At 36.3% G+C, this 15595-nt stretch overlaps 1 protein-coding gene across 4 annotated transcripts in view; it reads left to right on the top strand.

Moving 5' to 3' along the window:
- LOC106068585 (trichohyalin-like) overlaps window positions 1-15595 on the top strand; it is a 69916-nt gene that overhangs the window by 1927 nt on the left and 52394 nt on the right. For 3 of the 4 annotated variants that reach the window (XM_056014190.1, XM_056014189.1, XM_056014186.1), the window contains exons 2-12: window positions 46-241; window positions 2543-2693; window positions 6336-6398; window positions 7563-7613; window positions 8761-8820; window positions 8992-9042; window positions 9576-9647; window positions 11353-11418; window positions 11523-11576; window positions 13113-13166; window positions 15326-15358. In XM_056014190.1, the coding sequence (XP_055870165.1) occupies window positions 185-241; window positions 2543-2693; window positions 6336-6398; window positions 7563-7613; window positions 8761-8820; window positions 8992-9042; window positions 9576-9647; window positions 11353-11418; window positions 11523-11576; window positions 13113-13166; window positions 15326-15358 (712 nt within the window). In that variant the 5' untranslated portion in view covers window positions 46-184. The remainder of the gene's footprint in view (window positions 1-45; window positions 242-2542; window positions 2694-6335; window positions 6399-7562; window positions 7614-8760; window positions 8821-8991; window positions 9043-9575; window positions 9648-11352; window positions 11419-11522; window positions 11577-13112; window positions 13167-15325; window positions 15359-15595) is intronic. The other variant, XM_056014188.1, reaches the window with a different exon arrangement.

Here is a 15595-nt window from a genome sequence, read left to right as displayed (position 1 = left end):
CTTACGTGGCATACAAGCTAAACATGTCTTATTTCTTCTATCCAGGTGAGTGTCAAATCGAACTGTTATGCCGATTGGTGAGAAAGTCAAACTGAAGAGAGACAGATAAACCAACAGTCAGACGAACCGTTCTATTTTATTTAGCACAGACTTGATTTAACTGTCCCAGTCAACGAACGTAACAATGTCTCGCTTAAAATCTGCGATGGACTCTGTTAGTACAACGACTATTGTGTATCGGGTAGGTTCAATGCTCTTGCATGGACTCTGTTAGTACAACGACTATTGTGTATCGGGTAGGTTCAATGCTCTTGCATGTTCCACGAGTTGCTAGTACTGGAAGCGGTGGTGCTAGCTAGTGCCTCATTACACACATATATATATATATATATATATATATATATATATATGTATGTATACAGTGTTGTTGTTTTTTTAAATTGGTGCTGGTACTCAGTGATTAGATGCCGGTACTCAGTGATTAGTTGCCGGTACTCAGTGATTAGATGCCGGTACTCAGTGATTAGATGCCGGTACTCAGTGATTAGATGCCGGTACTCAGTGATTAGATGCCGGTACTCAGTGATTGGTTGCCTAACTTTTAACTACTCATAAATTAATAATATACGTTAAAATACAAGAAGCGTAATAATTTTTCCCCACATTCAAAAAGATACCGGTAAGCCGTACCGGTACGTACCGTCACAAAAAAAAAGCCCTGTAGGTGGCGTAGCTAGGGTGGGGGGGGCCCAAATTTCAAAATTTCCTGGCCCCCCTTAAGGGGGGTCTCAAATGGAGTGTTCGAATTTTTTATTTTACATTAATTATTAAGCCATTATCTCATGTCATGATGTTGAATGTCAAAAAGCAGGGGGCCCTAAAGAGGTCACGCCCCACGCGCCTTCATAATCAAAAGCTCCGCCACTGTATATATTCTTTAAAATGTAAGAATGAAATACGTGTACCTCTAACAACCTTACAACTTCTAGCTTCCTTCAAGAGTGGTTTACATACTCTAAGCGCGCTGGAACCATTTTCACTTACAGAAGAAGGGTCAAAGCCGAGAAACCAGTAACTGAGTAAGCGGCAGGAGGGGCTCGTCAGCCTTGGCGAAAGAAAAACTAGGAATCAAAACATTCCTTGCATTGCGGCTATACTCTAACATGAGAATTGCTTCGATAATAAGCACTGGAGAAAATTCAGGAGCTCGTGACTCTGAAGCAACTAGCAGCACAACACAGTGCTACATCCTGGTAAAACCCTGTGACGTTACAGATATCAAACTGTATGGCTTATTTGCCCTTCCTTGCACAGTGTCTAAATAGGAAAGGGGACTTCTGTGTTGTTCGATATCTTCCAAATCAGGATTTCATCTTATTTCTATGCGACGAACCATAATCGTCTACGATTGAAGTAGGCCAACAATTTTGAAGTAAAGTTTTAAAACAAACATTAGAAAAAAAGAATACTTTTTAAAAAACAAAGCTTATCGAAGGGATTGATTCGTGTATCGTTACTGACTATGAACAAGTATGCAAACTTTATAGTATGTCAGTTTACATTCCTTAAATCTTAAACACTCTGTTGGTTTTATTTCAAATATCCCCCACGATCTTTTTTTTTCTTCCCACCTACAAAATAAAATGTAAAAGAAAAGAAAAAGCTGGCTAGACAACGGAACAGCTTTGACCGGCCTCTCTTTTGATATCAGGCTAAATACAGTTGCTGTACGAAAATAGAGTAGGGACTTTGCTTACTCGAGCTGTCACAGCAACCCATCGACGACAGTCAAGGGACAGATGAGAGACATTTTTTTTTTCACCCTGAGCCACAATGCAATTAATTTTTCGAGCCGAAAGTCGAAGTCTGATGAGTTCATCCACTTTGGACTTAATATGTTCCAAATAAAAGTAGATCTCGTGTGTGCAACTATCTCGTTCTTGTAATCTGCTAATTTTTTTTTTGTTATGGTTAGTTTTGTATTTTATATGCTTAAAGTTTTAATCTTAATTGGGTTCTGTCTTACTCAGTGGACTCTGTGGTTGCCTGGTCGAACGGTATGCGCGCTGGACTGTCGTTCGGTGTTATCGATCGTGCCGGGTTCATACTCTGCCCGCTGCCGGCCCCCGTCGACCTGCGGGAGGCTTGGGCTAGGATGTAGATTATCTTCAAATACTAAAGGAACATCCAAAAGTTATAAAACAGTAGCATAAACCGCCAATCTACCTATCAAGTAGAGCTCATTTTTGTTTACTGAACGCCTAAAGGCAGCACGAAAACCCTCTCCCAGATACCCCCCTCCTTTTCAAGTCCCCTAAAGAGATTGAGAATGTCAGTGAGTAAAAGATGCACTGTACAAAAGAAATATAAAAAAATGTCAGTTACTTTATTTTGAAATGCTTATGAACATGTAGGCATGAATTTTCTAAATTTAGCTTTTTTTCCCCAATGATTTAAGGTTAAAGGTTATCTAACTTCTAAGCTACTTGCAGACCAGCTGTCAGGATTTGATAGTTCCCTTTATCCACATTTGTCTCGACAGATATCTCCCACTGATCAGAATGCTCAAGAAAGACATACGTGTCAGAAGGACGTTCCTCCTGAGGCTCTCATCCCACAGATCCACCAGACGATACTGTCCCCCTCCGCCAGTCATATCAGAAACATCCTGTCTGACGCGACATACCCTCTAGGTGAGTGGGAGATCATTTTATCCGGCCTCGGCGTGGCGCACTGGTGAAGACATCCACAATTAGTCGATGGATGAGCCAAGAGGAAGAGGGCTCGTGGCATAAAATGGGCTTACAGAGTACGTTCTCGTGAAAGCCCATTTCACATAAACAGAATGTTCGAAAGGCTTGCTAGATTGTTCCTCGTGGGTGGAGGGGGATGCTGCTGTCGCAGACATCTCAAATTCATTGGTGATACTTTGTAAGAAACATTGAGAAAATTCCAACAATAGGTTTAGCCTTATGAGGAAAAGGGCTCGGCTAAAGGAGTAGTGAGTCACTATTAAGGGATGAGATCAATGATCTTGCAGTAGATGGAAGACCTACAGACAAATCGCTGGTAAAAAAAAAAACAAATCTCACATTTCTAATCTCTGGGCAAAATCCTTCCTTTCGGTCAAGGGTCATAGTAAAGTAAAGTTCCCCTTTCAGACCTAGCGACCTATAAAGCAGATGATGTTAAGATCATCTGTTTCTTTAGCCAACGGTGTCATGTGGCCAGCACAACGACCAACCTCCTATGGGTGGACTCAGGGGCAGCCTGAAAATCCTAGTCTTCATCAAGATTCGAACCAAGAGTAATTAAAGGTTGAATACTCGACCCTTAACGGATACTCTTCTGAGTCAGTGGTCTTGATTCCCTTTCCCTCAAAGAAACGAAAACCTAACCCAAGTCAAAGTGTCTTACGAAGAATGTTTCTTTAATAATAATAATAATAATAAATCTTTACATCATATAATAAATGTGTTCTAGATAGAAGCTATATCTATTTTTTCTTTCCTATCATTTCATTTTGTCGTGTTAAATGAAAAAGACATTTCTTTTCACATGGTACATTTAGTAGGTATAAAAAAATGAGTGGTTTTGAATCCTTGCAGGAACATTTCGTGGGTTTGAATCCTTGCAGGAACATTTCGTGGGTTTTAATCCTTGCAGAAACATTTCGTGGGTTTTAATCCTTGCAGAAACATTTCATGGGTTTGAATCCTTGAAAGAACATTTCGTGGGTTTGAATCCTTGAAAGAACATTTCGTGGGTTTGAATCCTTGCAGAAACATTTCGTGGGTTTGAATCCTTGAAAGAACATTTCGTGGATCTGAATCCTTGGAGGAACATTTCGTGGGTTGGAATCCTAGCAGGAACATTTCGTGGGTTTGAATCCTTGGAGGAACATTTCGTGGGTTTTAATCCTTGGAGGAACATTTCGTGGGTTTAAATCCTTGGAGGAACATTTCGTGGGTTTGAATCCTTGGAGGAACATTTTGTGGGTTTAAATCCTTGGAGGAACATTTCGTGGGTTTGAATCCTTGGAGGAACATTTCATGGGTTTGAATCCTTGAAAGAACATTTCGTGGGTTTGAATCCTTGGAGGAACATTTCGTGGGTTTGAATCCTTGGAGGAACATTTCGTGGGTTTGAATCCTTGGAGGAACATTTCGTGGGTTTGAATCCTTGGAGGAACATTTCGTGGGTTTTAATCCTTGCAGGAACACTTCGTGGGCTTGAATCCTTGGAGGAACATTTCATGGGTTTGAATCCTTGGAGGAACATTTCATGGGTTTGAATCCTTGGAGGAACATTTCGTGGGTTTGAATCCTTGGAGGAACATTTAGTGAGTTTGAATCCTTGGAGGAACATTTGCTATTATTAAGCTTCTGGCGGGAATTAGAATGGATAATTACAATTCGCTTGCTTCATGTTGCATACTGCAACAAGTAATCGATAATCAATCTAAATCTTGATTTACTTGCGTTGATAACAACCGATTAATATCCAAAATACAGAACAAATGCCTTGAATTGCTTACACAATGTCTATAATACGGCCAGCTCAAGACAGGAGCGGAAATTTCCAAGGATTTAGAACAGTTATGAACTCATGTCACCTGAACATAATTGAAACATAACATAAATTAAATATAATACATAAATACATAAAAAAAATGAACATGAATTCAGTAATACAAAACAAGGAATGAAATCCATCTAAGAAAAGTTTATGACGCACAGCCCCAACGCGAGAAAAGATAATGGTTTAATTATTGATGAGTTTCCAAACTTTGTGCCCACATTTCGATGATACGGAGGGCACCGAGTCACAGACCGTATGTCGCTCGCTGCTGTATTTTTGGCATCCCTGTACTAAAGTATATAACGCGGAATGTTACTCGGGAGTTGCTGTGTTATATAGACATTTGAGCACAAGCAATTTCTGTCTAAAAGAAGCTGTAACTGTCATAAAAGAAGTTGCAACGTCATAAAAGAAGTTGTAAGGTCATAAAAGAAGTTGTAACGTCATAAAAGAAGTTTTAAGGTCATAAAAGAAGTTGCAACGTCATAAAAGAAGTTGCAACGTCATAAAAGAAGTTGTAAGGTCATAAAAGAAGCTGTAACTGTCATAAAAGAAGTTGCAACGTCATAAAAGAAGTTGCAACGTCATAAAAGAAGTTGTAAGGTCATAAAAGAAGTTGTAACGTCATAAAAGAAGTTGTAAGGTCATAAAAGAAGTTAAAACGTCATAAAAGAAGTTAAAACGTCATAAAAGAAGTTGTAACTGTCATAAAAGAAGTTGTTACTTTCATAAAAGAAGTTGTAACGTCATAAAAGAAGTTGTAACGTCATAAAAGAAGTTGTTACTTTCATAAAAGAAGTTGTTACTTTCATAAAAGAAGTTGTTACTTTCATAAAAGAAGTTGTTACTTTCATAAAAGAAGTTGTTACTTTCATAAAAGAAGTTGTAAGGTCATAAAAGAAGTTGCAACGTCATAAAAGAAGTTGTAACTGTCATAAAAGAAATTGTAACGTCATAAAAGAAATTGTAACGTCATAAAAGAAGTTGCAACGTCATAAAAGAAGTTGTAACTGTCATAAAAGAAGTTGTAATGGTCAAAAAGAAGTTGTAATGGTCAAAAAGAAGTTGTAACTGTCATAAAAGAAGTTTTAATGGTAAAAAAGAAGTTGTATTTGTCATAAAAGAAGTTGTTACTTTCATAAAAGTAATTGTAACGTCATAAAAGAAGTTGTAACTGTCATAAAAGAAGTTGTTACTTTCATAAAAGAAATTGTAACGTCATAAAAGAAGTTGTAACTGTCATAAAAGAAATTGTAACGTCATAAAAGAAATTGTAACGTCATAAAAGAAGTTGTTACTTTCATAAAAGAAGTTGTAAATGTCATAAAAGAAATTGTAACGTCATAAAAGAAATTGTAACGTCATAAAAGAAGTTGCAACGTCATAAAAGAAGTTGTAACTGTCATAAAAGAAGTTGTAATGGTCAAAAAGAAGTTGTAATGGTCAAAAAAAAGTTGTAACTGTCATAAAAGAAGTTGTAACTGTCATAAAATAAGTTGTAACTGTCATAAAAGAAGTTGTAACTGTCTTAAAAGAAGTTTTAATGGTAAAAAAGAAGTTGTATTTGTCATACAAGAAGTTGTATTTGTCATAAAAGAAGTTGTATTTGTCATAAAAGAAGTTGTAACTGTCTTAAAAGAAGTTGTAACTGTCTTAAAAGAAGTTGTAACTGTCTTAAAAGAAGTTGTAACTGTCTTAAAAGAAGTTGTAACTGTCTTCAAAGAAGTTGTAACTGTCATAATGTTAAATTTCAGGTCTACGATCAAAAAGGAGATTTCAAGGGCGTGCAACTTCTCTGCATAAAATACGGTCTGACAGTAAGTAGGTCCAAGATGTTTAAATCATGTAATAAATGTGTCATTGTCATTACGAAGTAGTGTTGTGGTATATCTTTGTATTTAAATCTTATGACCCAATATCCAATTCTATGAAGCTAGTTCTTGATCAGATGAAAATAATAATATGCATCAGGGTCTCTGCCGCGATTTAATGAACATTCATGCCAAATGTTTTCAGGATTGGTCAAACGGTTTGGATTTCCATTTCGGACTTACATTCATCATGCATATCTACTCCTTACATGTGGATTTACATACTAGATAGCAATAACAGATTTACAGAAGAAAACTTAACATGAAGCTTGACACTTATTGACACGCTCCGCTTATCATCTTACCTTCTTCAAAATTAGCTTTTGCAATAGGCAAGAACTAAAGTCTTTGACTGAAAATGCATATATAAATTTTAACTCTATTGAGTTCCACTGGAAGCTTAATGTTGTTTCTGCAAATTTATACTTGTTTGATGTTGATACATTTGAAGTATGCAGTATACCCTGTAAGACACTGGGTTTATTGATTAACCTGTCCATATATTTAACTCTCACTATTGTAGGAGTCGAACAAAAGAGAGTAATATAAAATTTCGCTTTAATACCTGACAACTGAAACAATCATCGGTAGTCCAAATTAAAAAAAACAAGCAAAATATTGAGAAAACAAAAAGTTATACCGCGCGAGGGGAGAGCACTGTCCATTCTGTTTAATTAACACTAGAAGGTTTTTCTCCCCTTTTTTCTATATATTTAAATTGATTACCAATAATTAATTAATTAGTTTTTTTTAAAAAATGATTGGCGTGTTGTCATTGACACTAAACAATTGTGCAGAGTTTCAACTTTATCCGAGAATCGGGAAGTGGGAGAAAAAAAAACGTGTTCGAGAATCCCACCAGACAATGTGAACTAACATAAGCTTTGTGAAAATATACATTTATTTTATTACCTTGCACTAATTGAAAGATACAGTAGTACACTAGTCCAGAATCATATATTGATTTCTAGAGATAAAGTTTGAAATACAAAGTGTATATAATGTCTTTAAATAAATCTATTGATCTACCTATTGGCACGTATATTAAATACTTTTGAACTCTCCGAGTAGATTAAGAAAAGATGAATAATCTTTATATGTACTTTTCAGTTTTGTCAATCTTGGATGACAGTGAGGTGCAAAGACTTGAAAATATATTTTGTAAGTAAAATTCTTTTACTGGTCATATTTATTGAATGTTTTCCAAAGGTCGGCTGGTAGTTTAGGGCTGAAACATGGTGGATATTTTGTCTGGTCATTTTGTGGGTTAACTCATGTACTGGACTTATCAAATACAATGTTTTCCAAAGGTTGGCTAGTAGTTTGGGGCTGAACCATTGTGAATGTTTGTCCTGGTCATTTTCGTCCTTCATATTTACTTTACAGCTGGACCTGTTTGGCACATTACTTTTTAGCACACTACTTTTTGCACGCTGCTTTTCAGCAAAACTGCATTTGAGCTACTACTATTACCACACTACGCAAACCTTTTTAAGCTGCCCTTTAATTTTTAGCACACTACCTTTAGTACACTACCTTTAGCACACTACCTTTAGCACACTACTTTTAACACACTACCTTTAGCACACTACCTTTAGCACACTACCTTTAGCACTCTACTTTTAGCACACTACCTTTAGCACTCTACTTTTAGCACACTACCTTTAGCACACTACCTTTAGCACACTACCTTTAGTACACTACCTTTAGCACACTACCTTTAGCACACTACTTTTAGCACACTACCTTTAGCACTCTACTTTTAGCACACTACCTTAAGCACTCTACTTTTAGCACACTCACTACCTTTAGCACTCTACTTTCAGCACTCTACCTTTAGCACACTACCTTTAGCACTCTACTTTTAGCACACTACCTTTAGCACACTACCTTAAGCAGTCTACTTTTAGTACACTCACTACCTTTAGCACTCTACTTTCAGCACTCTACCTTTAGCACTCTACTTTTAGCACACTACCTTTAGCACACTACATTTAGCACACTACCTTTAGCACTCTACTTTCAGCACTCTACCTTTAGCACTCTACTTTTAGCATTCTACCTTTAGCACACTACCTTTAGCACTCTACTTTTAGCACAATACCTTTATCACTCTATTTTTAGTACACTACCTTTAGCACTCTACTTTTAGCACAATACCTTTAGCACTCTACCTTTAGCACTCTACTTTTAGCACTATACCTTTAGCACACTACTTTTAGAACACTACTTTTAGCACTCTACTTTTAGCACACTATTTTCATGAGTACTGTGTAAAGCTGAGCGAGGGTTCTCTGTTCTGTTTCAGGGAACTCAAAGAAAGGATGGGCACGGACAAGCTTCTTAGAAGACGAACTGAGAGCCTTCCGTAAGTAATTTATGTCTCTCTGCACAGATTTTGTCTTCTTCCTGGATTTGGTTATAGGTAGAATTTGTTTGTGTTCTGCATGTACTCAAAGTACACACTATTACATTACTAAATATCATCATCTTCATCATTATTCATATTTGTCTTAACTATGTTTTTCTACACTGTCAGTGAAGGCCAAGGCATTGGAGAAGAAAGGCAGACAAAGGGTCTCTATCGTCTGTAAGTAAATTGGCATCATCTATAGAAATCGTTTGAGAAGCCTTATTTTTTTTTTACTGTATGAACGAAATGGTGTGTGTGAGTGTGTTTGTATATGACTGTGTGTTTGTGTGTGTGAAAAATAAAATAGTTAGTTTGATAAAGAGCCACGGACCTCCCGTACAACAGCACTTTAAGAATGGTGTCCACGTCTCCAGAACTAAGTTTTATAGCCAAACGGACCAGGTCTAGTAGCCAGCGGGAACAGCTTGATGTGGAAGACGAGTGTGCAGATCTAGACCAAGTTACTAACAGGACAAAATTGAAAAAAAAAACACGAAATTTTCAGGATTTTTACGCAAATATCGTTAATGGAACGACGATAGGTCATTTATTACGTCATTTGGTAGGTCATTCGGTAGGTCATTCGGACCAAGTTGGATGGTTCAAAGAAATAAAATAGATGCTTGACTCGCATAACAATCGCCTCAATAATTCCAAAACCTTTCATTTGTTCTCTGCTAGTCTAGTGATACTTTGAAATGCTTCCACAGCACCGGATGTATTTCCTATACCAGAGATAACAGGAAAGAAAAAGAAACTTCAAACGAAAGAAGCTACTAACGGTGAGTTTAAAGTGTCAATGAAAGTTTTTAAAAGGTATCATTTTGGTTTGATAATTTGTTTTTCTTACCCGATCCTTAACCCCTACCCACCACCCCTAAAAAAAAATTATATTTTTTAGAATTGTATTCGTACAAGTGTACGTAGCTTTCTTTCTCTGAAAAGTTTTCCACTTCACATAGAATCGTGTATTTCTTTCATTAAATTAATTTTACAATTATCTACATTGTTTTCATGTACTAGCGGGGGGGGGGGGGAAAGCCGCTATTAGTTTTGTTTAGTTTGTGTGTCCGTCCGTCCGACTGTCACGCTTACATTGCAAAAAAACTAGAAAAGATATTTGAGATCTTTCAAACTTCTGGTTCAACGGCTACTTTTTGTCTTTAGAAAGTGGTCCGTTTTATTTGTAGAATTTATTATTTAAGCCGTTGTTTTTAATGCACTACTTTTTATTATAAAAAAAAAACAACTTCAGGAGAGGTAAGTCTTTATAAAAGGTCAAAGAAATTTTATTGATAAATCTGGGTTCATTGATGGATTTGTGAAATGGTGAAAAAAAAAAGATAGTGCCCAAGGTAACAATGGGAATGTAAATTATTTATATTGAGAAAAATATTATATTCTATTTAGTAAATAGTATCCATAGAAGTTACTAAAACAGAATCTTGATGCATGCTTCAATAATGTATTGAAAAGAAGATGACATTAATTAACATTGAACATCTCTTAGTATTTTAATATAATCATTACGCACATTATGAACATATTTTTATTATTATTTTTTTTTGGTTAAATTTTGGGACAAAAAAACAAGTTGCACAAATCTTTCGAAATTTCTGTGGACTAAGTGTTGTACAGCCTCTTTGTTGACGTTTCAGGATAGAAGACTTAAAAGTAAAATAGCAATTATGCATAAAACTCTTAACCATAATCTTCAAATACAAACACAAAATTAATACTCAGAAACACACAATGATACAGATTCCACAGGAAAGGCACATTTCTCGTTCCATATGCTAGGACAAATTAGTTCAAATGCTCCTTCTTCCCTAGTGCTAGTAGAGCGTGGGGTGGGTTGCCTGAGTCAGCCAGGAATTTAAATTAACAAGCATGACTAAATTGAACTACGAGTACGCTAAGCACGGAATAATCTTTTTTTTTTTTTTAAGTAACCCTTGAATGTTATAAGATAAGACCTATATGAAAGGACAGGCATGCCCTGCTGAAGAGTCAAATATCTGTTTTCAAGAATATCTGTTTTCAAGAATATCTGTTTTCAAGAATATCTGTTTTCAAGAATATCTGTTTGTTTTCAAGAATATCTGTTTGTTTTCAAGAATATCTGTTTTCAAGAATATCTGTTTTCAAGAAGTACCTAACAGTAACATGTACCGTTCATTTGAAAAAAAAAAAAAAACTGACTTTTCTTATACCGTAACTAATGTCATTGATTGCATGCATATACAAATATGCGCTTAGATTTCTAAATTATAAAGAGCACTCCCTTTGGCTAGGACTTCTCTAAATAAATTTACGACTGAAAATTTTCGTACCATACTTGGTTGATTAGATCTGTGTTGCTAGGGTGCAGTTCAGCCTGATCAGACGATTTCATATGAAGTAGAACATTTAAGGTTGAGAGATTAAAAGATATACACAATCTATATGTCAGCAGTTAATGAGTTAACATTCGTCTTTCCCTCTCAGCAGGAAGTCTCTTTAAACGCGAGAGTAAAACAAGATCACTGAGACACATGTCTATGAAAGATCAAGGTAAGTTTACAGGCGAACTCCTTCTCTTATTTATCATTATAATTACGTATCAGTGTCAGGCGCACTAAGCAAATGTAAATGACCTTGATTTATTTGACCTTCAGGTAAACCAAAAGAAATCTTACTCAGGAGAAAAATAACCGAAGGCGAGCTGGAAGGTAAGCAGTAGGACTTTGTCCACACTATAATTGTATTAATCCGCAATACGCTTATACTTACAAGATGCCTTTTACTTTCCGCTATTAACACACAAAAAAAATACTTGAGAAAAAGAAGACTATGCCATATAAAGAAATGTGTTGGCGATATAATGGAAATAAAAGAATAGCGTACGTAAGAAACTGAAAACAATAAATAAGGAGAAATACGCTGAAATTAACTCTTTCTCTTCTAATTGACGATACTATCGTTGATTTGACCACTTTATTTTTTTTTTTTTTTTTTGAATTTTATAAACATTAATTTGTGTTATGTACAAAGAGCATGTATTCCCCTTTAATTCTATACCAAATAAAATAATTTCTGATATTGAAGTTTGATACGTAAAATGAATAATTCCTCCGGAACATGGAAAATAATAACAGGGAGAATGGGTGAATAGACACACGAAACAATGCAAAAGACGACACACTGAATGCTCACCAACTTTCGGAAGATGCTTGCGTGTAAGTTTTAGGGTCTATTTTGGGAGTAAGTTTTCGAGCTCATAAAAGCTATGAAGACACACATGATTTCTGCAGGGAAATGCAGGGTATGCATCTAATTGTACATCCTTCAGCCTGGGTTGGCTTAACAGAGACTATGACATATTTTACGTATAGGCTGTGTGTACGATCATAGTTCCGTGGTTTAAAATATATATATATAAAAAGGTGAAGAAGATGTGACAGAGACGATGATTAAACACGACATGTAAGGGAGAGAAGAAGGTAAACAGAAATATGTTGAAACATAGATAGTCTCAGACCAGAACTCAAACAACTGTCCTCCGAGGCGGTAACAAGCTTACCTCTGACTTGACCATCCATGCTCCATCCACCTCCAAAAAAAAAAAAAAAAAATTCAAATCAGTAGCATATCTGTACCCATATTGATTTTTGAAAAATTCGTTATTGATTCCACTTTATTTCAAATTCCCTGCATGGACTCAAAAAAAAAAAAAGAGAGGACCCACAAACGGCCCCCCCCCCCCCCTTTTTTTTTGTTTTCAGCGATTAAGATTTCAGCGAAAAAATTCAACGAATTCTCATAGGAAAACAAAATCGCAAAATTTCACTCGTTAATGAGTTGTTTTTTTTAATTAGCTGTATTATACTTGAATACATTGCTACCTTTTTTGTTGAAATAATTTAATTTTTTTGGAATATTCTTTTCGAAGGCTTGATAGACTTGATGGAAAAATATATTGTTTTTTTTTTTTTCGAAAAAAAAATATAATTAGGGGCCTCCGCTCCATCGTTACCCCATATCTTCCAGACCTCCTAATTCGGCTCTCTCTCTGTCTCTCTCTCACACACACACGTTCTCTCTCTCTCTCTCTCTCAAACACTCTATCTCTTACACACACTCTCTCTCAAACACACACACACACACACGCACGCACACACACTCTATCTCTCTCTCTCTCTCTCTTACTCTGTGTATATGTGAGACAATGAAATGAATCTAAAAACTTTTTTCAAATCTATTTACAGCCTTAAGCTTGCTAGAAGAAGGCAGTAGTTCAATCTTTGGAACAGATTCTATGTGTAAGATTTAGTGTCATAGTTATCAAGTTATTAGTTATCAACTATCAACATGCCACCCACGAGTGACACAATGGTTTCGACTGACTTTTTTTGAAAAAAAAAAAATGTGTCAATGATGGTGTAGAATCTCTTCACAACAGCTACTAGCGCCACCTGGTGTACGTGAAATCGCTCGCTAAATGGATTACGATTTTAATACCTTGACTGTATCAGAGCTCCACCTTGAATGCGGGGCTTCAAAGATATCTTGATGTCTGTGTCTTAATATCTTGATGTCTGTGTCTTAATATCTTGATGTCTGTGTCTTAATATCTTGGTGTCTGTGTCTTAATATCTTGATGTCTGTGTCTTAATATCTTGATGTCTGTGTCTTAATATCTTGGTGTCTGTGTCTTAATATCTTGATGTCTGTGTCTTAATATCTTGGTATCTGTGTCTTAATATCTTGGTATCTGTGTCTTAATATCTTGGTGTCTGTGTCTTAATATCTTGGTATCTGTGTCTTAATATCTTGGTATCTGTGTCTTAATATCTTGGTGTCTGTGTCTTAATATCTTGGTGTCTGTGTCTTAATATCTTGGTGTCTGTGTCTTAATATATTGATGTCTGTGTCTTAACATCTTGATGTCTGTGTCTTAACATCTTGATGTCTGTGTCTTAACATCTTGATGTCTGTGTCTTAATATCTTGATATCTGTGTCTTAATATCTTGATGTCTGTGTCTTAATATCTTGATGTCCGTGTCTTAATATCTTGATGTCTGTGTCTTAATATCTTGATGTCTGTGTCTTAATATCTTGATGTCTGTGTCTTAATATCTTGATGTCTGTGTCTTAATATCTTGATGTCTGTGTCTTAATATCTTGATGTCTGTGTCTTAATATCTTGATGTCTGTGTCTTAATATCTTGATGTCTGTGTCTTAATATCTTGATGTCTGTGTCTTAATATCTTGATGTCTGTGTCTTAATATCTTGATGTCTGTGTCTTAATATCTTGATGTCTGTGTCTTAATATCTTGATGTCTTTGTCTTAATATCTTGATCTCTGTGTCTTGTGGCGAGACCATCCGTTAAAGAAGGCCTGAACACTGACCGTCAACGTCACAACCTGTGGGCAGTTTAGACCAATAGCACGTTGCCGCGTCGTACAGAGCTATGTGTACTTTTACAACACTCTGGATTACATGATTACATAACAGAGAGGAAAGCTGAGCTGGTTCGGTCATAGTGTAAGACATGACTCACTATCAAGGTCATCCTTCAAAATTTAGTGAAGGGAGAATGAAGGTAGGGTCATCCATACATAAGCTGGTTGGAAAACGTGAAAAAAATGGACCGGCATCTCTCTGGTCTCCACTGACCGCAGGTTGCCACTTCACAGGTCAGGGCTATTATAATGATTGGTCTCCAGGTAAGCCATGGTATAGCTATTCTGTTTGACAGAATCTGTAGCATGTGTAGTCGTTATACAATCTACGATCTAGCTTTGCTCATGACTCTTTTTAACACTGTCATTAAATTCACATATCTTTATGCTTGAAGCCCATCATAGAGTCCTCAAACTTTAGGCTTCAAGCCCATCATAGAGTCCTCAAACTTTAGGCTTGAAGCCCATCATAGAGTCCTCAAACTTTAGGCTTGAAGCCCATCATAGAGTCCTCAAACTTTAGGCTTGAAGCCCATCATAGAGTCCTCAAACTTTAGGCTTGAAGCCCATCATAGAGTCCTCAAACTTTAGGCTTGAAGCCCATCATAGAGTCCTCAAACTTTATGCTTGAAGCCCATCATAGAGTCCTCAAACTTTAGGCTTGAAGCCCATCATATAGTCCTCATCTAACTAAATAGAGTTCTTAACCCTTTAGCTGTGTTGTTTAGCTCGCAAAACGAAATGCAAAACTCCGGGAGCTTTTTTGTAAACAAACGCTCCTTCTTGCCTTTGAAATTCCATTTGATTAGGAGACCTGAAATAGCCAGGAAAACTAACGACTTAGCAGAGTTTAAGTCATTGATGAACATGACTAGATTGACACATGAAATGCGTAGGACGTAATAATCTTATTTATGTAAATATAATCTCGATAAGATTTAACATTACCATTTTATGAGATCTTCTTGCTACACAGTTCCAAGTAATCATTTACCTTTCTTTGTTTTTTAGCCACCATGCTGTCAGAGAGTGTGTGCAGTAAATGTAAGTGTCCAAAACATAATGAACATAATAACCATGTTAGTGTTTTGATGTTGACCTAGTGTGAATTTCCCCATCAACTGCCAATCCAACACAATTGTCTTGAAGAGTGGCCAGGATAAGGTACACTGGGCCGGGTTAGGGATAGCGGAACTTGATTGAGTCTTGTGAGTCCGCGCAATCTAAAAGTCATTTTGAGATCAAACAGATCAGCTTTGCCGACAACGACACACAGCATTT

Source organism: Biomphalaria glabrata, chromosome 16 (genome assembly GCF_947242115.1).
Source record: "Biomphalaria glabrata chromosome 16, xgBioGlab47.1, whole genome shotgun sequence".
NCBI classification, from domain to species: domain Eukaryota; kingdom Metazoa; phylum Mollusca; class Gastropoda; family Planorbidae; genus Biomphalaria; species Biomphalaria glabrata.
The sequence above is the reverse complement of the archived record's forward strand: the minus strand, read 5'-3'. Positions and strand labels throughout refer to the sequence as shown.